Raw genomic sequence first — 27268 nt, forward strand, 5'->3', positions numbered from 1 at the left:
TATATACAGGGGGTACCGGTACAGAGTCAGTGTGGAAGCTATATACAGGGGTCACCGGTACCGAGTCAGTGTGCGGGGATACAGGTTAGTCGAGGTAATTTGTACATGTAGGTGGGAGTGAAGTGACTATGCATAGATAATAAACAGCGAGTAGCAGCAGTGTACAAAAAAGGAGGTTGGCAGTTGTTTTAATTGTTCAGCAGTCTTATGGCTTGGGGGTAGAAGCTGTTGAGGAGCCTTTTGGCCGGCCCTAGACTTGGCACTCCGGGTGCTTGTCATGCGGTAGCAGAGAGAACAGTCTATAACTTGGGTGACTGGAGTCTCTGACAATTTTATGGGCTTTCCTCTGACACCACCTATTGTATAGGTCCTGGATGGCAGGAAGCATGGCCCCAGTGATGTACTGGGCCGTTCGCACTACCCTCTGTAGCGACATACGGTCGAATGCAGAGCAGTTGCCATACCAGGCAGTGATGCAACCGGTCAGGATGCTCTCGATGGTGCAGCTGTAGAACCTTTTGAGGATCTGGGGACCCATGCCAAATCTTTTTAGTCTACTGATGGGGAATAAGCATTGTTGCACCCTCTTCACGACTGTGTTGATATGTTTGGACCATGATAGTTCATTGATGTGGAGATCAAGGAACTTGAAACACTCCACTACAGCCCTGTTGATGTTAATGGGGGACTGTTTGGCCCGCCTTTTCCTGTAGTCCACGATGAGCTCCTTTGTCTTGCTCACATTGAGGGAGATTTTGTTGTCATGGCACCACACTACAAATTATTTGACCTCCTCCTTATAGGCCGTCTCATCGTTGTCGGTGATCAGGCCTACCACTGTTTTGTCGTCAGCAAACTTAACGATGGTGTTGGAGTCGTGTTTGGCCATGCAGTCGTGGGTCAACAGGGAATACAGGAGGGGGCTAAGTACACACCCCTGAGGGGCTCCAGTGTTAAGGATCAGCGTTACCTACTCTTACCACCTGGGGGCGGCCCATCAGGAAGTCCAGGATCTACTTGCAGAGGGAGGTGTTTAGTCCCAGAGTCCTTAGCTTAGTGATGAGCTTCTTGGGCACTATAGTGTTGAACGCTGAGCTGTAGTCAATGAACAGCATTCTCACATAGATGTTCCTTTTGTCCAGGTGAGAAAGGGCAGTGTGAAGTGCGATTGAGATTGCATCATCTGTGGATCTGTTGGGGCGGTATGCAAATTGGAGAATGCTGTTGATGTGAGCCATGATCAGCCTTTTAAAGCACTTAATGGCTACTGACGTGAGCGCCACAGGGCGGTAATCATTTAGGCAGGTTACCTTCGCTTCCTTGGGCACAGGGACTATGTTGGTCTGCTTGAAACATGTAGGTATTACAGACTTGGTCAGGGAGAGATTGAAAATGTCAGTGAAGACACTTGACAGTTGGTCCACGCATGCTTTGAGTACACATCCTGGTAATCCGTCTGGCCCAGCGGCTTTGTGAATGTTGACCTGTTTCAAGGTTTTGTTCACATCAGCTACCGAGAGCATTATCACACAGTCCTCCAGAACAGCTGGTGCTCTCGTCCATGCTTCAGTGTTGCTTTCCTCGAAGTGAGCATAAAAGGAATTTAGCTTGTCTAGTAGGCTTGCGTCACTGGGCAGCTCGCGTCTGGGTTTCTCTTTGTAATCCGTAATAGTTTTCAGGCCCTGCCACATCCAACGAGCGTCAGAGCCAGTGTACTAGGATTCAATCTTAGTCCTGTATTGACGCTTTGATTGTTGGATGGTTCGTTGAGGGCATAGCGGGATTTCTTATAAGCATCCGGATTAGTCTCCCGCACCTTGAAAGCGGCAGCTCTAGCTTCTTGCTTGATGCGGATGTTTCCTGTAATCCATGGCTTCTGGTTGGGATATGTACGTACAGTCACTGTGGGGACGACGTTGTCGATGCACTTACTGATGAAGCCGATGACTGAGGTGGTGTACTTCTCAATGTCATTGGATGAATCCCAGAACATATTCCAGTCTGTGCAAAACAGTCCTGTAGCGTAGCATCCGTATCATCTGACCACTTCCGTATTGAGCGAGTTACTGGTACTTCCTGCTTTAGTTGTTGCTTGTCAGCAGGGATCAGGAGGATAGAATTATGGTCCGATTTGCCAAATGGAGGGTGAGGGAGAGCTTTGTATGCATCTCTGTGTGTGGAGGAAAGGTGGTCTAGGATTTTTTTTATCTGGTTGCACATGTGACATTTTGGTAAAAATTTGGTAAAACTGATTTAAGTCTGCCTGCATTAAAGTCCCCGGCCACTAGGAGTGCCGCTTCTAGGTGAGCATTTTCTTCTTTGCTTATGGACTTATAGAGTTGGTTGAGAGCGGTCTTAGTGCCAGCATCGTTCTGTGGTGGTAAATAGACGGCTACGAATAATATACATGAGAACGCTCTTGGTAGATAGTGTGGTCTACAGCTTGTCATGAGGTACTCTACCTCAGGCAAGCCATACCTCGAGACTTCTTTTACTTAATATTAGACATCGCGCATCAGCTGTTATTGACAAATAGACACCCCCACCCCTCATCTTACCAGAGGTAGCGTCTCTGTTCTGCCGGTGCATGGAAAATCCCGCAAGCTCTATATTATCCGTATCGTCATTCAGCCACGTCTCGGTAAAACATAAGACGTTGCCGTTTTTGATGTGCCGTTGGTAGGATAATCTTAACCGCAGGTCATCAGTTTAGTTTCCAATGATTGCACGATAGCAAGAAGAACTGAATGGCAATGAGAGTTTTCTCACTCGCCTACGGATTCTCAGAAGGCTGCCCGATCTGCACCCGCTTTTCCTGCGTCTTTTCTTCACGCAAAAGGCGTGGATCTGGCCCTGTTCCAGTGAAAGGCGTGGGTCTGGCCCTGTTCCAGTGAGAGCAGGATATCCTTCTCGTCAGACTCGATAAAGGGAAAAGTTTCTTCCAGTTCGCGGTGAGTCATCGTTGTTCTCATGTCCAGAAGTTATTTTCTGGCATAAGAGACAGTCGCAGCAACATTATGTACACAATAAGTAAAAAAAAATATTTGTGAGTTTTTACTGCTATTCAGTGTTATTACCCCCTAATGCAGTACAGGGTCTGTGGAATATGAGTCACTGTTGATAATGAATCTATTAGAGGTGAACTATGGCCATCCATTGATGATGAATCTATTAGATGTGAACTATGGCCATCCATTTTAGGGATTCATATTTTACTGGAAATCTAGTAAATATTTATACCGGGAATAATTATAGTTGATCCGCAAGAGTCCTGGGAAATACCGCAAAAACAGGAAGTGCACATTTAAATAATTTAAAACCGAGGCATAGTCACAACATTAAAATCCATCCGTTTACATGCCGGGCTTAGCCACCATCTATTTGTGAACGTTTATACCGTGCTGACACAGTTGAGCCACAGTCGGATTATTGCATTCGAGACCTGTGTAAAATTGCCTCTTGTGTTATGTTTATTTTTGTCTGCATAAATAATGACAGAGGGCTCAGGACTTTGTAAAAAAAAACAAAAAACGATGATACATTTATCTTAGAAAATGAACTTCCAGGCCTAAATGAAGTGCAGTAACAGTGTATATGCCAGGCTATGACAATAGCCTAACAAATAATAAAATATATTATACCATGGCATTGTTGTATATTATTTTCCGATTGGCTTGAAGGGGATTCTAGAGCGTGCATTATGTCCCTTTATAAACTGGGTGGCGAGAGCCCTGAATGCTGATTGCCTGACAGCCGTGGTATATCAGACCGTATACCACGGATATTACTGCTCTAATTACCTTGATAACTCGTTTATAATAGCACTAAGGCACCTCGGCGAAGGCTGTATCCAGGTGTTGCGTTGTGCTTAACAGCCCTTAGCTTTGGTATTGTAATGGCTCGATCTTCTAAACACAGGGTCGTTACAGTTTTTTGGCCATATACCCCTACCACGGTATATTTGGAATTCAATGGCTATTACTTCATTTTTTACAAGTTTTGTTTTAGCTGCTTTTTGAAAGCAAAAGTCGAATTGAAAACCCTATTTGTTTTGTTTAATTTGATTTTCATAATAGCAAACTAGGACGGATAGTTTGGTCAACTAAACTAGCAAGTCTATGGTTACCACGGCAACGACTGTAGCTATCTAGTAGACTTGCTAGCTACTTCAGTGGATGTTGAACACATTTCTAGTGGCAAATGTGTTAAATTATAGCCATGGTTTTAAAGGGATAGGACGTTATGCTTCTGTGGAAAATAATCAAACTCAGTAGGAAGCAGGTGCAGAAGGAGCGTTTGATACAAGGTACAAAAAAAGAGACCAAAACAGGAGACGCGAACTGAACATGAAAACAAACCAACACTGTCTGATGACTGAGGCTACAGAGGGATAAATAAAGAGAAGATAATCAAGGTGATGATGAAGTCCAGGTGTGCGTAATAATGGTTGCCAGGGCCGGTGGTAAGTTGAATATCCCTTACATACAATATTCTTTTGAATAACAAACACATTACAGGTGAAAAGAGCCTACAGTAACACATAATGGCCCATCTGGGATGTTTATGAGGGGGATTTGAGTGTGTAACATTGGGCTAGGGAACTTGTAGCTTCTCTCTAAGTGCGCGTTCGCAAAAAACATAAGAGCGCTGATGGACTCTGATCTCAGACGATTTCGTAGCTTGGTGACAAACTGTCCACCGATATAAGGTCCTTTCTGCCTCCAAGATGTCGCCTTTATGGTGGGAAGTGCCTTAACCAGCTGTTGGAGGTGTCCCGATCTTTATTTGTTGCATCAAACAATACCAGTTCCTTACATAGCAGCGGGAAGAAGGGATACTGAAAAATATTATATATATTGTTTTATGGAGAACTTTTTTTATAATCTCACAAAAGTAGTACACTGGGTCTTTACACGTTCTGTATTAGTAGATCTATAGCTGTCTGTAGCACAGGCAAGTTATTATTTATAAAGAATGTGATCCTTGGAGAATCTTGTGCATGTCATCACTTCTCTCCCATGTCAGGGAGGGGGGGGGGGGGGGGTCAGTTGTCATGGAGATCACTTGTTGTACGTTTTTGGCCTCCCCTTGTGCACTTCAAGATGCTCCCTACACAGTTTAAATTACTCAAAGGTTAAACTACATAAAATATTCCAAGGGACCTCACCACTGTGAAAGAGGTGCAATCAGGATGAGGGGACGTTGACCCAATGATTTTGGACATGTCCATAGTTACATGCTTACTGGGCTTATCTAAAGCCTTAGATAAGAGTCATAGTCTCAGAGCCATTGATCACTCTATTTGGCTACAGTTGGTGGGAATTACCAGGAAGGGAAGACTGTCTCTCTTATTAGCCAAAAGGCTCATATTGTAAATTTGGAAATTGGAGACTGTACCTACCTTTGAAATGTGGTTACGGGATTTAGGGAATGTAATACATATGGAGAAGATTCGATACAACACCTCCAATAGAAGTCCAATGTTATAAAAATAAATATTTCAGCCGATACTGGTTAAATGGTCTCTTCCCCCTTCATGATGATCTGCTGCTACTGTGTATCATACACCACTGAATATGTACTTGTACAATGTTTGTATCTCTGTCTTCTTTTTTTCTGTTGGAAAATAATAAACATATTAAAATAATAATCATATTAAAATAATAAACATATTAAAATAATAATCATATTAAAATAATAAACATTAAAATATTTATCATATTAAAATAATAAACCAATTCAAATAATTAACATATTCAAATAATTAACATATTCAAATAATTAACATATTCAAATAATTAACATATTCAAATAATTAACATCATCATAATAAACGCCATCTTTCGGGCCTGCTCTTACAGGGCTTTATTTAGGTCCTACAGGGCTTTATTCAGCTCCTACAGGGCTTTATTCAGCTCCTACAGGTCTATAGGGCTCTCTGACTCTGCATCTTCCTCCTTGGCCTCGAATAGCAGGTCTTCGACAAGGCCATTTGCTGCGATGGCATACTGAAGACGTCGTCGGGTAGTTTGCTCAGAACAGATGGATTCAGGAGGTACCTGTAAATATTTAAAAAAAATACGACGAAATCACTTTCACATAGGTACTGGCATAGTCTGATGATTTACCGAAGATAGAATCATAGGCAATCGTTGTAGCCTAAACTATGAGTGTTTTAATAATAGGGAATAAAACATCTTTATTACACTATATGCTAGTGTAACCGGTGTGAAATGGCTAGCTAGTTAGCGTTGTGCGCGCTAATAGCGTTTCAATTGGTGACGTCACTCGCTCTGAGCCCTTGAAGTAGTTGTTCCCCTTGCTCTGCAAGGGCCACAGGTTTTGTGGAGCGACTGCTTCGTGGGAGGCAGTTGCAGATGTGTGCAGAGGGTCCGTGGTTCGAGCCCAGGTAGGGGCGAGGAGAGGGACAGAAGCTATACTGTTACACATTGGAATAATAAAATATAAATTAGATACATATGCAAGCCTATGCCTGAAGAGGAAGACCAGGTTATTTTGCATCCACTGGCTGAATCTAGTCTCGACGGTATCTCCAGGCAGATCGGGGCTCAATCCGGCATGGACCGAAAGATTCCATCTGCCACGATGAGTGGCGTCCCGCTGGCAGAGTTACTCCACAGCCATTTTGACAGGTTTTCAGACTAGGTGAGATTAGCTCTTACAAAAGTTTCAGCTGCCCAAATCACTCACAAGAAGTCCTGGATTGACATCAATTAGAGCCTTGCACACTGATCTGTGCAACAGCACATATCGCTCCACCCATAAAGGCGAGACCGTTCCAGCGGGTTCGACTATCCAATATCGGGGTCGGTTCATTCTCCATCTCCTGTTGCACGTAGGCCTGAAGCTTATCATTGCTGACTGTGGCCCTGTGAAAGTGACATGCGATCTTTAGGATCCTCTCCACTGTGTTGTACAGATCATCTCGCACGTGGGACAGGGCTCCGATTCCCTCTTCTTCTTCCGTCAGTTCCATCATCATCCCTGCTGTCATCATCACTGGTAAGTGGCTGCTGTAACGGATGTGTAACGGCTCTCATTTGCTTTGGACGACAAAGGACACAGTGCTGTTCTCTTCCGCGGTTTATTCTGCAGACACAAACACAACACAAACACAACACAAACACAACACAAACACAAACACAACACAATGTGTAAACTTCAGAGCAACTGAAAATTCATCATGAAATCTCCATCAAAGTTGAACAACTCTATCTTTTTTTATAATAGTTGTAGAAAAGCTTCTTTCTTTTTTTTAAACACAAAAAAAAACAGTTACCTTTTATTTAACTAGGCAAGTCAGTTAATAAGAACAAATTCATACTTACAATATGTATCATGACATCTCCAACAACATGACGACAGAGGAGCGCTCAACTTATTATGTCTCCATCTGGTGGTCATGACACAGCACCGCAGCACATGGCCTCCACCTATACAGTCACATAACATTGGTCCATAACAGTTTGGGAGCACGTACCTGAAGACACACACACACACACACACACACACACACATAACACAATGTGTAAACCTCAGAGCAACTGCAAATCCGTCATGAAATCTGATTGACATGAAATAAAAACACATTTACACTTCACGAGGTGACTAATCTCACTAGCAGGGAAAGTACAGGATGGACGCTAGCTAGCCTTTAGCGTACATGTCCATACAACTGTAAATACAGGGAACAACTCTGAAACACTATCATATAACAGGTCAACATCGATAGTGATTATAAAACAATATCGTTTTCAGCCTTAACATACATTAGGTATCATTTTAAAAGTGAAAACACTGGGCGCAGCATGGAGCACGATACATAACCTCCCAATCAAAGTTGAGCAACTCTTTGGCTGGATGCTGCGTGATCATGCAGACGTAATATGAGATATATGACGTAATATGCACAGAGAGGCAGTTGCACAAATAATACAGCAGGTGGCTCCACAACTACACATACATACATACATACATACATACTGCACATACATACATACAAACATACGGTGGGGCAAAAAAGTATTTAGTCAGCCACCAATTGTGCAAGTTCTCCCACTTAAAAAGATGAGAGAGGCCTGTAATTTTCATCATAGGTACACTTCAACTATGACAGACACAATTAGAAAAAAAATCCAGAAAATCACATTGTAGGATTTTTTATGAATTTATTTGCAAATATTGGTGGAAAATAAGTATTTGGTCACCTACAAACAAGCAAGATTTCTGGTTCTCACAGACCTGTAACTTCTTCTTTAAGAGGCTCCTCTGTCCTTCACTCGTTACCTGTATTAATGGCACCTGTTTAAACATTCAACATTGGCCATGCTGTCAGTCCAGCATGGTTTCTGCTACTTGCAAAACAACTGGAAACTCAGAACTGGGAAATCTCAGACTTCAGTGAGCTCAAGACAACTGGGAACTCTGCAAAAAATGAGCTCCGACTGGGAAAATGCGTTTTGAACGATCATCCAACTCAGAATTCCAAGTCGGGAACTCAAGCCTCTTTCTAGAGCTCTGTCCTGAAGATCACTAACGTCATCATACGACCTTGTTTTTTCCTGAGTTCCCAGTTGTCTTGAAAGCACCATAAAGCCAGAGAATGACAGGCTTTGATGACAAAGTTTGATGGCAGAATTTGTCCACGAAGGACTGCCGCGCCACCTTCCTGTTCAAGTGAGCACAGCACAACAAGGTGAGTCCAAAAATGTCTTGTACTCTGCTGCATAAAATATGTAATATGCCAGGGAGATGTGTATACTATAGCTAAGGAAATAATACTAAGTGTATGTTGTGTAGTAAGCTGTTAGTTGCCCATATGCCTTACCTTAATCATTTGGTCTCTTTTCCCATTATAACTTAGCCTACTGTTCTTTTGGTGGTGCACCTGTAGACTATAGCCTGTTTTAGAGAAACATTATAAGAGCTTTCATTGTCTGCTTGTATGCTGCCTTTATTTATCCTACGGTTCTGACTTGGTGTACAGGGAGAATGCTGTAAGAACGGCCCGTGTTCTGAATTCTGTCTCTGTACATTTAAAAAATGACAAACAAATAGTTTATTGACTACGTCCTTCCTAGCTCGCTCATTAATTTCTTAATCAAAATTACGGATGGCCTCTTATCCGTTCGTTGTCTCCTTATGCCATAGTTTGTGCATCTCAATTGTCAGTAGAAACCACATTTGTTTAAGCAAGTCAGCCATATCAGCTATGTTTTTAAAAAGGCAGTAAATGAGGCTGAATTAACCTTTTCCCTGCCAGACAAGGCTCTGCTGATAGCCAGGTGTAGCAGTGGTAAGGTGTTGGGACTGCTGTTGGGACAGCTTTATGTAGGCACTAACAGTTTGTGGGCACCGTTTGTCACCATTATAGTGCAATTAATGTATTGTTTAGAGTTGTGTTGTGTAGTGGCTTTGCTGGGATACATCTACAATTTTTTTGGGGGGGGGTGGGGGGGGGAGTTTGCCCCACCAAGATGTACATGCTAAAATCGCCACTGCTATTGAAATCCAAGATGGTGTAGCAGTCAAATGTCTTTGTCCTCGTCTTGTCCCATGTCCCGTGTATATATCTTTTATATATTTTTTCTTCTCCTATCTTTTTTAAAATCATTTTCCTAAACCTCAACTTCAATATACTCTCCTGCATCCCGCCTCACCCAATGTGGTGTGGGTCTGCTATTTTCAAAAATATATTTCTTTACTTTCGAACCGGAATCCCCCAACAGAATGCTAGCCAGCTAACTAGCTAGTAGTCAGCTAACCACTGCTAGCGGTCATCAGGTAATCTCTAGTTCGGAAATCTCTCGCCAGTTTGCACAACGCGATTCAAACCAGAGCATACCGGACTTATTTCTCTCCATATCTCCGGATTCCTACCACAAGCTCTGAACCTTTTCACCTGGATCATCGCAGCTAGCTAGCTGCAATCCGAGTTGCTACTCCTGGCTAATGTCTCTGTCCCGAAGCAAGCACCAATTGGCCTGGAGCTAGCCCATGCTAGGCACATCTCCCGGCTAGCCACTCCTTGGGTTACAATGCCTATTTTGCCAATTGGCCTGGACCCCTCTTCTACACAAAGCCCTGCTAATTTATCACGACTGGACTACCAACGTAATCTGCCTGAGGGTTCTTTTTTGCAACAGGCCCCTCCGTCGCGACGTCCCCTGAATGTCCATCTGCTAGCCTGCTAGCCGCGGCCCGCTAGTTTTCTACAGCATATCGGAATGTTAGTTGAATCGGTCCATCTGCCAATTTCTTGGGCCACTATACCTATTTTGCCAATTGGACTGGGCACCTTTACTACATGGAACCCTACAAATCCATCACGGCTGGTCTGCCGACGGAACCACACGAGGAGGCTACAACAGACTTCTTCTGCCGCAACACACCTCGAAGGCCCTTCGGCTAGCTTGCTAGCCGCGGCCCGCTAGCTGTCTGAATCGTCGTGTCTCCAGTCAGCTTAACGACTCACTGTCCCCTATGATCACTCGGCTACGCATGCCTCTCCCTAATGTCAATGTGCCCTGTCCGTTGCTGTTCTGGTTAGTGATTATTGTCTTATTTCACTGTAGAGGCTCTAGCCCTGCTCAATATGCCTTAGCTAACCCTTCAGTTCCACCTCACACACATGCGGTGACATCATCTGATTTAAATGATGTTTCTAGAGACAATATCTCTCTGATCGTCACTCTATGCCTAGGTTTACATTCCCTGTATTCACATCCTACCATACCTTTGTCTGTACATTATGCCTTGAATCTATTCTATCGCGCCCAGAAACCTGCTCCTTTTACTCTCTGTTCCGGACAAACGAGACGACCAGTTCTTATAGCCTTTAGCCCTACCCATATCCTACTTCTCCTCTGTTCCTCTGGGGATGTAGAGTTTAATCCAGGCTCAGCAGTGCCTAGCTCCACTCCCATTCCCCAGGCACTCTCATTTGTTGACTTCTGTAACTGTAAAAGCCTTGGTTTCATGCTTGTTAACATTGGAAACCTCCACAAGTTTGTATTATTCGCTGCCTTAGCACACTCTGCCAACCCGGATGTCCTAGTCATGTCTGAAACCTGGCTTAGGAAGACCACCAAAAACTCTGAAATCTCCATCCCTAACTATAACATTTTACGACAAGATAGAACTGCCAAACGGGGCGGAGTGGCAATCTACTGCAGAGATTGACAGAACTCTGCAGGCTTACTATTCAGGTCTGTGCCCAAACAATTCGAGCTTCTACTTCTAAAAATCCTCCTTTCCAGAAACAAGTCTCTCACTGTTGCCGCTTGCTATATGCCACCCACTTTCCTCAGCTGTGCCCTGGACACCCATCTATTTTCAGAGCTCGCGCTGCTAGGTGACCTGAACTGGGACATGCTGAATATTAGGATTTTTGTATTTTGAATTTTGCGCTTTGCAATTTCAACAGAGGTTGTCGAGGCGGGACGCTAGCGGAACACCTAGCCCAAAGAGGATTTATTAACTCTATCAGAGAAGTAGTTGGTGAACCAGGCGAGGCAGTCATTTGAGAAACCAAGGCTGTTGAGACTGCCGATAAGAATGTGGTGATTGACAGAGTCAAAAGCCTTGGCCAGATCGATGAGTACGGCTCTCCAATATCTCTCTTATCGATGGCAGTTATGATATCGTTTAGTACCTTGAGCGTGGCTGAGGTGCACCGATGACCAGCTCGGAAGCCAGATTGCAAAGCGGAGAAGGTACTTGGGATTCGAAATGGTCGGTGATCTGTTTGTTAACACGGCTTTCGAAGACTTGAGAAAGGCAGGGCAGAATGGATATAGGTCTGTAGCAGTTTGGTTCTGGAGTATCTCCCCCTTTTGAAGAGGTGGATGACCGCGGCAGCTTTCCAATCTTTGGGGATCTCAGACGATATGAAAGAGAGGTTGAACAGGCTAGTAATAGGGGTTGCAACAATTTCGGCAGATAATTTTAGAAAGAGACGGTCCAGATTGTCTAGCCCGGCTGATTTGTAAGGGTCCAGATTTTGCAGCTCTTTCAGAACATCAGCTATCTGGATTTAGGTGAAGGAGAAATGGGGAGCCTTGGGCAAGTTGCTGTGGGGGGTGCAGGGCTGTTGACCGGGGTAGGGGAAGCCAGGTGGAAAGCATGGCCAGCCATAGAAAATGTTTTCTTGAAATTCTCAATGATAGTGGATGTATCGGTGGTGACACTGTTTCCTAGCCTCAGTGCAGTGGGCAGCGGGGAGGAGGTGCTCTTATTCTCCATGGACTTTACTGTGTCCCAGAACTTTTTGGAGTTTGTGCTGCAGGATGAAATTTTATTTTTGAAAAAGCTAGCCTTTGCTTTCCTAACTGCCTGTGTATATTGGTTCCTAACTTCCCTGAAAAGTTGCATATCGCGGGGGCTATTCGATGCAAATGCAGAATGCCACAGGATGTTTTTGTGCTGGTCAAGTGCAGTCAGGTCTCTATCTGTTCCTGGTTCTAAAAAATGTTGACTGGGGCATGCTTATTTAAGATAGTGAGGAAAGCACTTTTAAAAATAACTAGGCATCTTCTATTGATGGAATGAGGTCAATATCCTTCCAGGATATCTGGGCCAGGTCGATTAGAAAGGCCTGCTCGCTGATGTGTTTTAGGGAGCGTTTGACAGGGATGAGGGGTGGTCGTTTGACCGCAGACCCATTACGGATGCAGGCAATGAGGCAGTGATCGCTGAGATCTTGGTTGAAGACTTTGGAGGGCAAGTTGGTTAGGATGATTTCTATGAGGGTGCCCGTGTTTACGGATTTGGGGTTGTACCTGGTAGGTTCATTGATAATTTGTGTGAGATTGAGGGCATCAAGTTTAGATTGTAGGATGGCTGGGGTGTTAATTAATTAAGTGTGGCAAATCGGAGGGCCTGTTGTCCGGACCTCTGGCAGTCTCTATGTGGGTGCCACAGGGTTCAATTCTTGGGCCGACTCTCTTGTCTGTATACATCAATGATGTCGCTCCTGCTGCTGGTAATTCTCTGATCCACCTCTACGCAGACAACACCATTCTGCCCTTCTTTGGACACTGTGCTAACTAACCTCCAGACGAGCTTCAATGCGATACAACTCTCCTTCTGTGGTCTCCAACTGCTCTTAAATGCAAGTAAAACTAAATGCATGCTCTTTAACCGATCGCTGCCCGTACCTGCCCGTCCGTCCAGCATCACTACTCTGGACGGTTCTGCCTTAGAATATGTGGACAACTACAAATACCTGGGTGTCTGGTTAGACTGTAAACTCTCCTTCTAGACTCACATTAAGCATCTCCAATCCAAAATGTAATCTAGAATCTGCTTCCTATTTCGCAACAAAGCATCCTTCACTCATGCTGCCAAACATACCCTCTTAAAACTGACTATCCTACCGATCCTCGACTTCGGCGATGTCATTTACAAAATAGCCCCCAACACTCTACTCAACAAATTGGATACAGTGCCATCCGTTTTGTCACCAAAGCCGCATATACTACCCACCACTGCGACCTGTACGCTCTCGTTGGCTGGCCCTCGCTTCATACTCGTCGCCAAACCCACTGGCTCCAGGTCATCTACAAGTCTTTGCTAGGTAAAGCCCCGCCTTAATATCAGTTCACTGGTCACCATAGCAGCACCCACCCGCAACACGTGCCCTAGTAGGTATATTTCACTGGTCACCCCCAAAGCCAATTCCTCCTTTGGCCGCCTTTCCTCACAGATCTCTGCTGCCAATGACTGGAACGAACTGCAAAAATCACTGGAGCTGGAGACTCTTATCTCCCTCACTAACTTCAAGCACCAGCTGTCAGAGCAGCTCACAGATCATTGCACCTGTACATAGCCCATCTGTAAATAGCCCATCCAACTACCTCATCCCCATACTGTATTTATTTATTTAGCTCCTTTGCACCCCAGTATCTCTGCTTGCACATTCATCTTCTGCACATCTATCACTCCAGTGTTTAATTGCTGTATCGTAATTACCTTGTCACTATGGCTTATTTTATTGCCTTACCTCCCTTATTTTACCTCATTTGCACATACTGTATATATGCTTTTTTTCCCCTACTGTATTATTGACTGTATGTTTGTTTATTCCATGTGTAACTCTATTGTTGTATGTGTCGAACTGCTTGCTTTACCTTGGCCAGGTCGCAGTTGTAAATGAGAACTTGTTCTCAACTAGCCTACCTGCTTAATTAAATAAAGATGAAAAAAAAATATATATATATATATATATATATATATATATATATATATATATATATATATAATAAATACTATGCAAGCCAGTCTTTATTGGCTAACAGTTGAGTAAAGATTGACTTGAATCACTTATTGTTTTTGATAAGAAACATTGAAACTCCCATCCATCTCATATGAACAGCATCCATCACAAGTGAACAGCAAACCTGGCTTTAAAAAAAACACATTTCTGGATTTCGGCTCCAGAGAAAACGTCTGTGATGCGCATGCGTACGAAGAGTTGTGTACATTCTTCTGCGAGTCAGTGCTAGAGACGGTTTGCGTTATGTGCGGACCGGAGCTGGGTTAACGATCACAAAAGTGTCAAGAATAGCAGCTCATTTAGCATTTTGTTTTTGTTGGGGGGGTGGGGAAACAGAAAATCTCGAAATAGCCACTTTAAAACATGTCACATAGCCAAAATCTGACTGACTACTTACTTAACGTGAGTTAACAGTACCTAGCCAGCTAACTACAACAGTATCAGGTGCTGCTTGCCTGTGCTAACTAATTATCTTTGACGATTATAGCTACTTACAGTAACTAGCTAACTTCATCAATATTAATCACATTGCTGCCGCCGAGCAAGGAAACAACTGTGGTGAGTAGCATTTGGTGACATACATTTGGTGCTAATTAGCAACTAGCGTAGATAGCTAACTTAGCTACATGAGACAGTCTTGACTTGTTGTGTAACGTTTAATGCTAGGAAGCTAAACATGAGTTTTAAGCTATCCGAATGTAGCTATCGTCAGTGTGAATGTTAGTGTCGCGTGTTGTTTTTGTTTATAGTCGCTATTAGCGTGTTAATAATAGCAGCTACATGTGTTGTAGGTAGGCCATTGTTAAAGCTAAGTTTTAGCTAGTTAGTTGGCTATTAAACGGCCTACTACAACACCTGTAGCTGGCTTTCACCATAGACGCTAACTGCTTTACCGCCAAGTATTGGCGATAGTATGTATCTGACCGGGGAGTTTTTGTTAAAACCCTCGACGAAAGGCTAAACATGAACACGCATCGATTGCGGTACGTTTTTGGGAACACATTTTAAAGGTTTAGGGTTTCCACACAGCCATGTTTTACAACCCTTGTTTACGGAATACAGACGGAAGATGGAGTGGACTGCCTGTGCTATCTGCTCTCTGAACACCTGTGTGTGTGGACGGAAGATGGACGCCACAGACGTCTTGTCACAAAAAATGCTGTAGGCTGTAACTGAAGTTAAAACCGGTTAAAACTAGGAGTGTAAAGGTTCACCAAACCCATGGTTCGGTACTATTGCGGTTTAGGTCCACGGTGCGATTATCGGTACAGAGATAAAATGAAATGGCCTTCACAATGTTCTTTGCGTAGTCTTTTTATTATCACATTGTATTTATCACATGCACCTTCCCGTGGAAATGCTTAGTTACAAGCCTTTTAACCAACAATGTAGTTAAATAAATAGTTAAGAAAATATTTACTAAATATACTAAAGTGTTTGTGTGTATGAGATTTTATATATATATATATATTTTTGTATTTATTTATTTTAGTAACACAACAAAATAACAACTACGCTACAGGTTATGTATAGGTAATGTGTTAATGTATTTATTGTGGAACCCCACTACTCTTCCTGGGGTCCAAACATATTAAAGCACTTACATTATTTTTTTTTTGTAAAACAGTACATATAATTTTATTATACCACTACATATCTAGAAAACCAAATGTTTAATAGCACCATACAACAATATCACAATGTATGCATGTGTCTCTTAACAGTCCTCGCTGTTCCATAAAGGTGTATTTTTACCTGTATAAAAAAAAAGATTCTACTGCTTCATCAGTTACCTGATGTGGAATAGAGTTCCGTGTAGTCATGTCTCTATGTAGTACTGTGGAATAGAGTTCCATGTAGTCATGGCTCTATGTAGTACTGTGGAATAGAGTTCCATGTAGTCATGGCTCTCTGTAGTACTGTGGAATAGAGTTCCATGTAGTCATGGCTCTATGTAGTACTGTGGAATAGAGTTCCATGTAGTCATGGCTCTATGTAGTACTGTGGAATAGAGTTCCATGTAGTCATGGCTCTATGTAGTACTGTGGAATAGAGTTCCATGTAGTCATGGCTCTATGTAGTACTGTGGAATAGAGTTCCATGTAGTCATGGCTCTATGTAGTACTGTGGAATAGAGTTCCATGTAGTCATGGCTCTATGTAGTACTGTGGAATAGAGTTCCATGTAGTCATGGCTCTATGTAGTACTGTGGAATAGAGTTCCATGTAGTCATGGCTCTATGTAGTACTGTGGAATAGAGTTCCATGTAGTCATGGCTCTATGTAGTACTGTGGAATAGAGTTCCATGTAGTCATGGCTCTAGGTAGTACTGTGGAATAGAGTTCCATGTAGTCATGGCTCTAGGTAGTACTGTGCACCTCCCATAGTCTGTTCTGGACTTGGGGACTGTGAGGAGACCTCTGGTGGCATGTCTTGTGGGGTATGCATAGGTGTCTGAGCTGTGTGCAAGTATTTTAAACTGGCAGCTCGGTACATTCATCTTGTCAACACCTCTTTATAAAAACAAGCAGTGATTAAGTCAATCTCGCTTCTACTTTGAGCCATGAGAGATTGATATGCATGTCATTAATGTTAGCTCACTGTGTACTTTTTTAAGGGGCAGCTGTGCTGCCCTGTTCTATATTAAGGGACTATGCATAGATAATAAACAGTGAGTAGCACCAGTGTGACACTGCGTAGTATAGAGGTCCTGCATGGCAGGAAACTTAGCCCCAGTGATGTACTGGGCTGTAGGCACTACCCTCTGTAGCGCCTTACGGTCAGATGCCGAGCAATTGCCGTACCAGAAAGTGGTACCAGAAAGTCAACTAACCCAAGCCTGATGGTCCACTAACCCAAGCCTGATGGTCAACTAACCCAAGCCTGATGGTCAACTAACCCAAGCCCGATGGTCAACTAACCCAAGCCCGATGGTCAACTAACCCAAGCCCGATGGTCAACTAACCCAACAACTAACCCAAGCCCGATGGTCAACTAACCCAAGCCCGATGGTCCACTAACCCAAGCCCGATGGTCAACTAACCCAAGCCCGATGGTCAACTAACCCAAGCCCGATGGTCAACTAACCCAAGCCCGATGGTCAACTAACCCAACAACTAACCCAAGCCCGATGGTCCACTAACCCAACAACTAACACGAGCCCGATGGTCCACTAACCCAACAACTAACACGAGCCCGATGGTCCACTAACCCAAGCCCGATGGTCAACTAACCCAAGCCTGATGGTCAACTAACCCAACAACTAACCCAAGCCCGATGGTCAACTAACCCAAGCCCGATGGTCAACTAACCCAAGCCCGATGGTCCACTAACCCAAGCCCGATGGTCCACTAACCCAAGCCCGATGGTCCACTAACCCAAGCCCGATGGTCCACTAACCCAAGCCCGATGGTCAACTAACCCAAGCCTGATGGTCAACTAACCCAAGCCTGATGGTCAACTAACCCAAGCCCGATGGTCCACTAACCCAAGCCCGATGGTCCACTAACCCAAGCCCGATGGTCCACTAACCCAAGCCCGATGGTCCACTAACCCAAGCCCGATGGTCCACTAACCCAAGCCCGATGGTCCACTAACCCAAGCCCGATGGTCCACTAACCCAAGCCTGATGGTCAACTAACCCAAGCCTGATGGTCAACTAACCCAAGCCCGATGGTCCACTAACCCAAGCCTGATGGTCAACTAACCCAAGCCCGATGGTCAACTAACCCAAGCCCGATGGTCAACTAACCCAAGCCTGATGGTCAACTAACCCAAGCCTGATGGTCAACTAACCCAAGCCTGATGGTCAACTAACCCAAGCCTGATGGTCAACTAACCCAAGCCTGATGGTCAACTAACCCAAGCCCGATGGTCCACTAACCCAAGCCCGATGGTCCACTAACCCAAGCCCGATGGTCCACTAACCCAAGCCTCCACCATGTTTAGTTTTATGACTGCTGTGAAAGACATTTTAAATGAAACGTTCAGTCCAAGTTGTTCACAAATGAGTGAAGTGAACAACCACGGGCTGTATGTGCTCAGGGTCTCTGAATATGAGTGCTGTTCTAGGATCAGTTATCCTCTCTTATTTATTACAAACTTGAAGATATAACTGATCTTCGATCAGCGGTCCTACTCTTGATAATCTACATTTAGCCCCAGATACAGTATTTCTCCAGTCCAGGTGTCCTATATAAGAGTGGTCATTACAGCTGCCGAGAGTAGGCTACTGGTTTTTGGGACAGACTCAGGAAGGCAGTTGTGCTGTTTATAACCACCCGAAACTGAAAAACACAACTATCACAACTATTTGTGCTTGTTTCGGTACTGTGTTGAGGTTGAGTGTAAGAAACATTTTCACGCGAAACTCCTCTGATCTCAGTTTGTCAGATTTTGTTCTTTATGCACAATTATTGCCTGAGATATTGAAAGTCATTTGCATTTGGGGTGGACATTTTGAGGAAATTAAAATGTTCACCAGTAATGTAACGTCATAGTTCCTAAGTATTGTAGTTAAGGATGTTCTCTTTGTGACCTCATGACTGAGTAAAGACCAATCTCTGTTTCCTCAGACCACTTGACTTATGTCTACACCCCATTCCCTATATAGTGCACTGCTTTCAACCAGGGCCAATAGGGTGCCTTTGAACCCGGGCTAATAGGGTGCCTTTGAACCAGGGCCAATGGGGTGCCTTTGAACCCGGGCCAATGGGGTGCCTTTGAACCAGTGCCAATGGGGTGCCTTTGAACCAGGGCCAATGGGGTATAGGGTGCCATTTTGGAGGCATCCTTGACCTTACCCATGACTCATCTTCTCCATCTATAGGTGTTTGCCACTCCTCCTCCATAATTCCCCCCCATGTTAAAAAACAAACTACGCCCCTTCTCTCTCTCTGTTGTCTCTCGCTCTCTTGCTCATCTTTCTTGCTAAATGATGGAAGTCATTTAAAAAAAAATGTTTTCTTTCTCACCCTGACTCTCACTGACACCAATTCAATTCTGTAGTAGTAGAAAGTGGTCCACTTATTTTTTGCAGGGTGCTGTACTCTGGGCCATTTTCTCTTGCCATTGGGCCACTGCAGTCAGATCTTGAGAGGAGGCAATGACTGTGAGTCGTGTAATTGCCTATAACCCTGCCTGCCTGGGGTTAGCTCCGTTGCATTATAGCACTGCGTGGGTGTCGGGTAGACGGGGGGACTTGGACTGGAGCTGGGCTGACAGGTCAGTGAGAGGACCCTTAAGTGTTTGTACTCTAGCAAAGGGGAGGGCTAGTATTCACATGGCCACTTAACATAATTGTGTGTGACCCACTTAGAGAGAGGTGTGTATGAGCTGTCCTCTAGGCCTGCTACAGTAGAAGTCAGTTCTCTCAGGCCCCCAGCTCCAATGAGCTGTCCTCTAGGCCTGCTACAGTAGAAGTCAGTTCTCTCAGGCCCCCAGCTCTGATCAGTTAGCCGAAGTCTACGCCCGTTCGTCTGTGATTGGTCACCTGTAGGGATTCTTCAATAATGTCTTTGTTGTCATTCAATCAGAGGCAACTGGTTTTCATGCATTTTTTTTTTAAATTGAGAAATACTGCACCAAACATCTTTAGTTGCACCTCTACGCAGACGACACCATTCTGTATACTTCCGGCCCTTCTTTGGACACTGTGTTAACAACCCTCCAGGCAAGTTTCAATGCCATACAACTCTCCTTCCGTGGCCTCCAATTGCTCTTAAATACAAGTAAAACTAAATGCATGCTCTTCAACCGATCGCTACCTGCACCTACCCGCCTGTCCAACATCACTACTCTGGACGGCTCTGACTTAGAATACGTGGACAACTACAAATACTTAGGTGTCTGGTTAGACTGTAAACTCTCCTTCCAGACCCATATCAAACATCTCCAATCCAAAGTTAAATCTAGAATTGGCTTCCTATTTTGCAACAAAGCATCCTTCACTCATGCTGCCAAACATACCCTTGTAAAACTGACCATCCTACCAATCCTCGACTTCGGCGATGTCATTTACAAAATAGCCTCCAATACCCTACTCAACAAATTGGATGCAGTCTATCACAGTGCAATCCATTTTGTCACCAAAGCCCCATATACTACCCACCATTGCGACCTGTACGCTCTTGTTGACTGGCCCTCGCTTCATACTCGTCGCCAAACCCACTGGCTCCATGTCATCTACAAGACCCTGCTAGGTAAAGTCCCCCCTTATCTCAGCTCGCTGGTCACCATAGCATCTCCCACCTGTAGCACATGCTCCAGCAGGTATATCTCTCTAGTCACCCCCAAAACCAATTATTTCTTTGGCCGCCTCTCCTTCCAGTTCTCTGCTGCCAATGACTGGAACGAACTACAAAAATCTCTGAAACTGGAAACACTTATCTACCTCATTAGCTATCTACCTCTACCTCATTGTTTATACTGTATTATTGACTGTATGTTTGTTTTACTCCATGTGTAACTCTGTGTTGTTGTATGTGTCGAACTGCTTTGCTTAATCTTGGCCAGGTCGCAAATGTAAATGAGAACTTGTTCTCAACTTGCCTACCTGGTTAAATAAAGGTAAAATAAATAAAAGTTAGATGTAAAGTTGGGCGACTGAGATCTCCTCAGCAAAAACGTCTTAGTTATCTTAGATTCATTCAGACTATTTCAAGGAAGTGTAATTCTAGCTACGGTGTATCAAAATGGACAAACAGTGCTATTGTCACTCGTTTTCTCAGTTTTCGAGCGAAGGTCTTTTTTTAAGGGAGTATGGGAGCGCACACGTTCGTTTTGCCCAGCCGAGTTTGGCTTGGCGCCAGCCGACCTGAAGCACGCTGACAGCTTAAGAATCATTATTTTGCCCCACTGTGTGTGTGTCTGTGTATATGCCCACTGAGGGGACAGAGGATTGTATCGTAAACTGAACCCTCATCAGCTTTTAATGTCCCCTTTTACTCACTGTTATTGACCTCCTTATGCTAGTACCAACCCCCACATTATTTGAAGGACTGTTATTTTCAATATAGAAACATTCATGACTAGTATGTAGGCTTCTTGCTACGTTGTTGATAGCTTTGTAATAGTAGTAATGTCTGCTGTAAATGAATGAAATATTATTACATAGAAACATTAATATAATTATCATCGGCTGCTACTTTGTTGATAGCTTTGTAATGTAGTAGTTGATGCTGCTGTAATGCTATGATAACACTATTGTCAACTGGGCCTAAAGCCAGCAAGTGAATTTTAGGATACTCTGTTGTAACCTAGATGTGGTTTCCTGTAGATCTCTCCGGAACCTAGATGTGGTTTCCTGTAGATCTCCCTGAACCTAGATGTGATTTCCTGTAGATCTCCCGGAACCTAGATGTGATTTCCTGTAGATCTCCCGGAAGCTAGGTGTGGTTTCCTGTAGATCTCCCGGAACCTAGGTGTGGTTTCCTGTAGATCTCTCCGGAACCTAGATGTGGTTTCCTGTAGATCTCACGGAACCTAGATGTGGTTTCCTGTAGATTTCCTGGAACCTAGATGTGGTTTCCTGTAGATCTCCCGGAAGCTAGGTGTGGTTTCCTGTAGATCTCCCGGAACCTAGATGTGGTTTCCTGTAGATCTCCCGGAAGCTAGGTGTGGTTTCCTGTAGATCTCCCGGAAGCTAGGTGTGGTTTCCTGTAGATCTCCCGGAAGCTAGGTGTGGTTTCCTGTAGATCTCCCGGAAGCTAGGTGTGGTTTCCTGTAGATCTCCCGGAACCTAGATGTGGTAATATTCGTATTTACAGATGGTAAACAAGTGTGTTATTTAAGGCACATGGAAGTGTTGAAAAAGGGATTTCTGCCATAAAACGCATTTTGATCAAATGTTTTACATTCAAATGATGAGTAGTGATGATGCGGGCCTAGTTTCCTGAAATGAGTCACATGACACACCCTGTGTGTTTGAATAAAATCAACTATACGCGTTGACCTTGTCTGATACTTTATGCTTACCGTTTGATGAAATAAGACACAAATGACTCGAGGGAGCCAGAGATCTAGAGGTAAGAGGGAAAAACATGAACCCGACTCAACCTTTCTCTTCCTGCGGGCTTTCTCAGATTCTGCCATTACTCTCCTGAAGTTGCCTGTAATAGGCTGCATGAGGAGTAGCCCATCCTTTTATCCCCTCACTTGGGCATATGCCAATTTATCTTTTCTACCGATCTGCGTGCCACTTATGGTTTTCATATGCACATAAAGACACAACTGTTTTTAGGAAAATATCTCCCTCATTGTCATGTGGTTAATTAAACTTCTATCTAAATGAAAATGATAGAAACCTAAACTTATATTGCCAAATTTCAGGTAGAAATTGCAGGTTGAAAATATTGATTTAAAAATAAATAAATAATAAAAAAATCCTATAAATTGCATTGGCTACTCATGGCCTGTCTGCAACGAACTCGAAACATTGTATCAACTATTTTTAACTTGGGTTAGACCTCAAGCTTGCTCTCGCAAACTTGCAACATTGTATAAAATATTTTGGGACCTCGAGTTTACTGTGCTAGTGAGCTCGGGACAGACACAGCTGTCGGCTATTTGCACAATGGATAAGAAGCAGTGTTTGACTTGGGCGGGCGGCAGTTGCTCACTGGACAGCGTCTAAAATGTTCTACTGCTTGAGCTCCTGTTCATCTTTAAAGAATATTTGTTCAAAAGTGTTGTAGAGCTCCTGTCTAAATATAAACAGTACAAGCACCCAAAATGAGTATTTACAGATGGTATGTAAGTTTAGCACTGATCAGAAGTAATCGGGTAGGCCTATTTTATGACTTTCCACCTGATCAGAGCATGACATTTTTCCCTTTCATGCTCACCCTGGCCATCCTACAATCTAAGCTTGATGCCCTCAATCTCACACAAATTATCAATGAACCTACCAGGTACAACCCCAAATCCGTAAACACAGGCACCATCATAGATATCATCCTAACCAACCTGCCCTCCAGACCCGACTGCCCTTGACCAGCACAAAATGTTGCATCCTGTAGCACAAACTCAAAAGTTATGGGACACTGTAAAGTCCATTGAGAATAAGAGCACCTCATCCCATCTGCCCACTGCACTGAGGCTAGGAAACACTGTCACCACCGATAAATCCACTAAAATTGAGAATTTCAAAAACATTTTTCTACGGCTGGCCATGCTTTCCACCTGGCTTCCCCTACCCTGGTCAACATCCCTGCACCACCCACAGCAACTTGCCCAAGCCTCCCCCACTTCTCCTTCACCTAAATCCAGATAGCTGATGTTCTGAAAGAGCTGCAAAATCTGAACCCCTACAAATCAGCCGGGCTAGACAATCTGGACCGTCTCTTTCAAAAATTATTAGCCAAAATTGTTGCAACCCCTATTACTAGCCTGTTCAACCCCTCTTTTGTGTCGTCTGAGATTCCCGAAGATTGGAAAGCTGCTGCGGTCATCCCCCTCTTCAAAGGTGGTGACACTCTAGACCCAAACTGCTCAAGACCTAAATCTATCCTACCCTGCCTTTCTAAGGTCTTCGAAAGCCAAGTTAACAAACAGATCACCGACCATTTCGAATCCCAAGTACCTTCTCCGCTTTGCAATCTGTTTTCCGAGCTGGTCATGGCTGCACCTCAGCCACGCTCAAGGTACTAAACGATTTCATAACCGCCATCGATAAGAGACAATACTGTGCAGCCGTCTTCATCGACCTGGCCAAGGCTTTCAACTCTGTCAAACACCACATTCTTATCGGCAGACTCGACAGCCTTGGTTTCTCAAATGACTGCCTCGCCTGTTTCACCAACAACTTCTCAGACAGAGTTCAGTGTGTCAAATCGGAGGGTCTGTTGTCCAGATCTGGCAGTCTCTATGGGGGTGCCACAGGGTTCAATTCTCGGGCCGACTTTTTTTTTTCTGTATACATCAACGATGTCGCTCTTGCCGCTAGTGATTCTCTGATCCACCTCTACGCAGACGACACCATTCTGTATACTTTTGGCCCTTCTTTGGACTCTGTGTTAACTAACCTCCAGACGAGCTTCAATGCCATACAGCTCTCCGTCCGTGGCCTCCAACTGCTCTTAAATGCAAGTAAATCTAAATGCATGCTCTTCAACCGATTGCTACCAGCACCTGCCCGCCTGTCCAGCATCACTACTCTGGACGGTTCTGACTTAGAATATGTGGACATCTACAAATACCTAGGTGTCTGGTTAGATTTTAAACTCTCCTTCCACACTCACATTAAGCATCTCCAATCTAACATTAAATCTAGAATCGGCTTCCTATTTCGCAAGAGAGCCTCCTTCACTCACGCTGCCAAACATAGCCTCGTAAAACTGACTATCCTACCGATCCTCGACTTCGACGATGTCATTTACAAAATAGCCTCCAACACTCTACTTAGACTGCATCCAGTTTGCTATCACAGTGCCATCTGTTTTGTCACCAAAGCCCCATATACTACCCACCACTGCGACCTGTACGCTCTCGTTGGCTGGCCCTCTTTATGTAACTATTGTAATTCTCAATGGATGTAAAAACAGACTTTGTTTGTTTGGGATAAAGGAACAATGAGCCCAACAGGTCATTCATTAGTGGTGGTACCAATTAAGCCAATCAGACTGTCAGATCCCCAAATGTTCACATTTTAAGTGCCTATATTTGTGCGCAGGCCTTCTATGTGTAATCAGGCCAGGTAGCCTATAGGCCTGCCTCTATGTGTAATCAGGCCAGGTAGCCTATAGGCCTGCCTCTATGTGTAATCAGGTGCGTGTCCTTACTCAACATTGACAGGAGCACTCCAAACACTAGATAATGACTAAATTTAATTGACAAAACTCACAAATGGAATTAAATTAACTTGTTTTTCACTAGTGTAGCAGCATAGGCTGTGCACTCTGCAAACAATGTGTCCACTCTGACAATGAGGACGTAAGACCGAAATAGTAATATTGAATGCATTAAAATAAGTGACCTTAACCAAAGTAACGCACATTATAGATGAGAAGGCTAAATGTACTACTGGTGATATATTCACCAGTATGGGGAATTGATAGACACTAACAATCAAACACACAAACGATTCACACAATGAAGTTATGAAACAATGAATGTGCACAAATTGGCAGGAAAGAGAACATTCTGGAGAGAGGAAGTGCATTGTGCATCTGGTTGCTGCATGGTCAATTCGACTTCTGCGTGGGCCACATGCAGCATTTACGGTGATACGGCCTCCGCAGAATTCAGGGGCATATTCACACTTCTTGCGCTTCGCAGAGCAACGCAGAGCTGTTGTGAAGAAATTTTAGGAAGTGAGTTTGTGTTTATCCACCCCCGCCTACCGTCAACCGGTCTTGTCAGTGCGGAGCTATACAGAGCCCATCGCATTGTTACACCATTTAGGGGGCACATGGCACATAGCTCGATTTGGCCTCCGCCTGACTCCGGAAGCTCTGCGATTGTGTCATACCCTTCATATGGAGCTTCCGACCACATTTTAGAATCAAGCGTCAATTTGGTTTTAGTCTAGGCCTCCGCAATGGAGTTGTTCACTGAGCTGGGCGCGCGCGTGCGCGTGTGCGCTACTGCTCGACTAAAATCTTGGTCGACCAACAGCTTATCAACCAAACAGTCGAACACTTTATGCTAGGGAACAGTCTTCCCTAGCATAAAGTGTACTACTGTAGACCAGGGTCCGTAGGGTCCTATGTAGGGGATAGGGTGCCATTTGTTACACAGCTGGAACATCTTTCTGAATGTATATCCATGGCGTTGTATTGATTGCTGTTCCGTTCTTTTGATTTTGCTTTCGGGGGGGAACTTTAATGTGCTGTTTCTCGCAGCTTTAAAAAGCCTTTTTTTGTTGTAAAGAGCCCCGACTGTCGAAGGACATGCATATAGCGGTGGTGTTCTAGGCTCTTTGCTTACGTCCGTATCGGGGCGGCAGGGTAGCCTAGTGGTTAGAGCGTTGGACTAGTAACCGAAAGGTTGCAAGTTCAAACCCCCGAGCTGACAAGGTACAAATCTGTCGTTCTGCCCCTGAACAGGAACCCACTGTTCCTAGGCCATCATTGAAAATAAGAATTTGTTCTTAACTGACTTGCCTATAAAGGTACATTTTTATATATATCCATGCCCGTCCGTTCATGCCATCCGTTCATGCCATTGTTGTGTTCCAGGAACTTGGAGTGCCTGGTCGGTGTTGTGAATGAGGGAGTCATGGCAGACCACACCCCCCCACTGGAGTCCGGCCAGATACTCAGCCCCGACCTCCCGCTCCTCGCCTCGCCTCCCCCTGCCATGGTCAACGGAGAGGGACCTCAGCAGGTACTGTCACATTCTATTACATTCTATAATGTATAGGCCCTGAATACTGGACCCCAGCAGGTACTGTCACATTCTATTACATTCTATAATGTATAGGTCCTGAATACTGGACCCCAGCAGGTACTGTCACATTCTATAATGTATAGGCCCTGAATACTGGACCCCAGCAGGTACTGTCACATTCTATTACATTCTATAATGTATAGGCCCTGAATACTGGACCCCAGCTGTTACTGTCACATTCTATTACATTCTATAATGTATAGGTCCTGAATACTGGACCCCAGCAGGTACTGTCACATTCTATAATGTATAGGCCCTGAATACTGGACCCCAGCAGGTACTGTCACATTCTATTTTTTATTTTTTTTTATTTTACCTTTATTTAACCAGGCAAGTCAGTTAAGAACAAATTCTTATTTTCAATGACGGCCTGGGAACAGTGGGTTAACTGCCTGTTCAGGGGCAGAACGACAGATTTGTACCTTGTCAGCTCGGGGGTTTGAACTCACAACCTTCCGGTTACTAGTCCAACGCTCTAACCACTAGGCTACCCTGCCGCCTATAATGTATAGGCCCTGAATACTGGACCCCAGCTGGTACTGTCACATTCTATTACATTCTATAATGTATAGGCCCTGAATACTG

The 27268-nt window shown here is 44.1% G+C and overlaps 1 protein-coding gene across 2 annotated transcripts in view; it reads left to right on the top strand.

The window, feature by feature from the left end:
- The first annotated feature begins 2531 nt into the window (after positions 1–2531).
- fndc3a (fibronectin type III domain containing 3A) overlaps positions 2532–27268 on the top strand; it is a 178698-nt gene continuing 153961 nt past the window's right edge. Inside the window, exons 1-2 of one of the 2 annotated variants that reach the window (XM_036965065.1) lie at positions 2532–4462; positions 26473–26620. In XM_036965065.1, coding sequence (XP_036820960.1) covers positions 26513–26620 — 108 coding nt within the window. In that variant the 5' untranslated portion in view covers positions 2532–4462; positions 26473–26512. Of the gene's footprint in view, positions 4463–14493; positions 14855–26472; positions 26621–27268 lie in introns of those variants that run through there. The other variant, XM_036965064.1, reaches the window with a different exon arrangement.

Source organism: Oncorhynchus mykiss, chromosome 27 (genome assembly GCF_013265735.2).
Source record: "Oncorhynchus mykiss isolate Arlee chromosome 27, USDA_OmykA_1.1, whole genome shotgun sequence".
NCBI classification, from domain to species: Eukaryota; Metazoa; Chordata; class Actinopteri; order Salmoniformes; family Salmonidae; genus Oncorhynchus; species Oncorhynchus mykiss.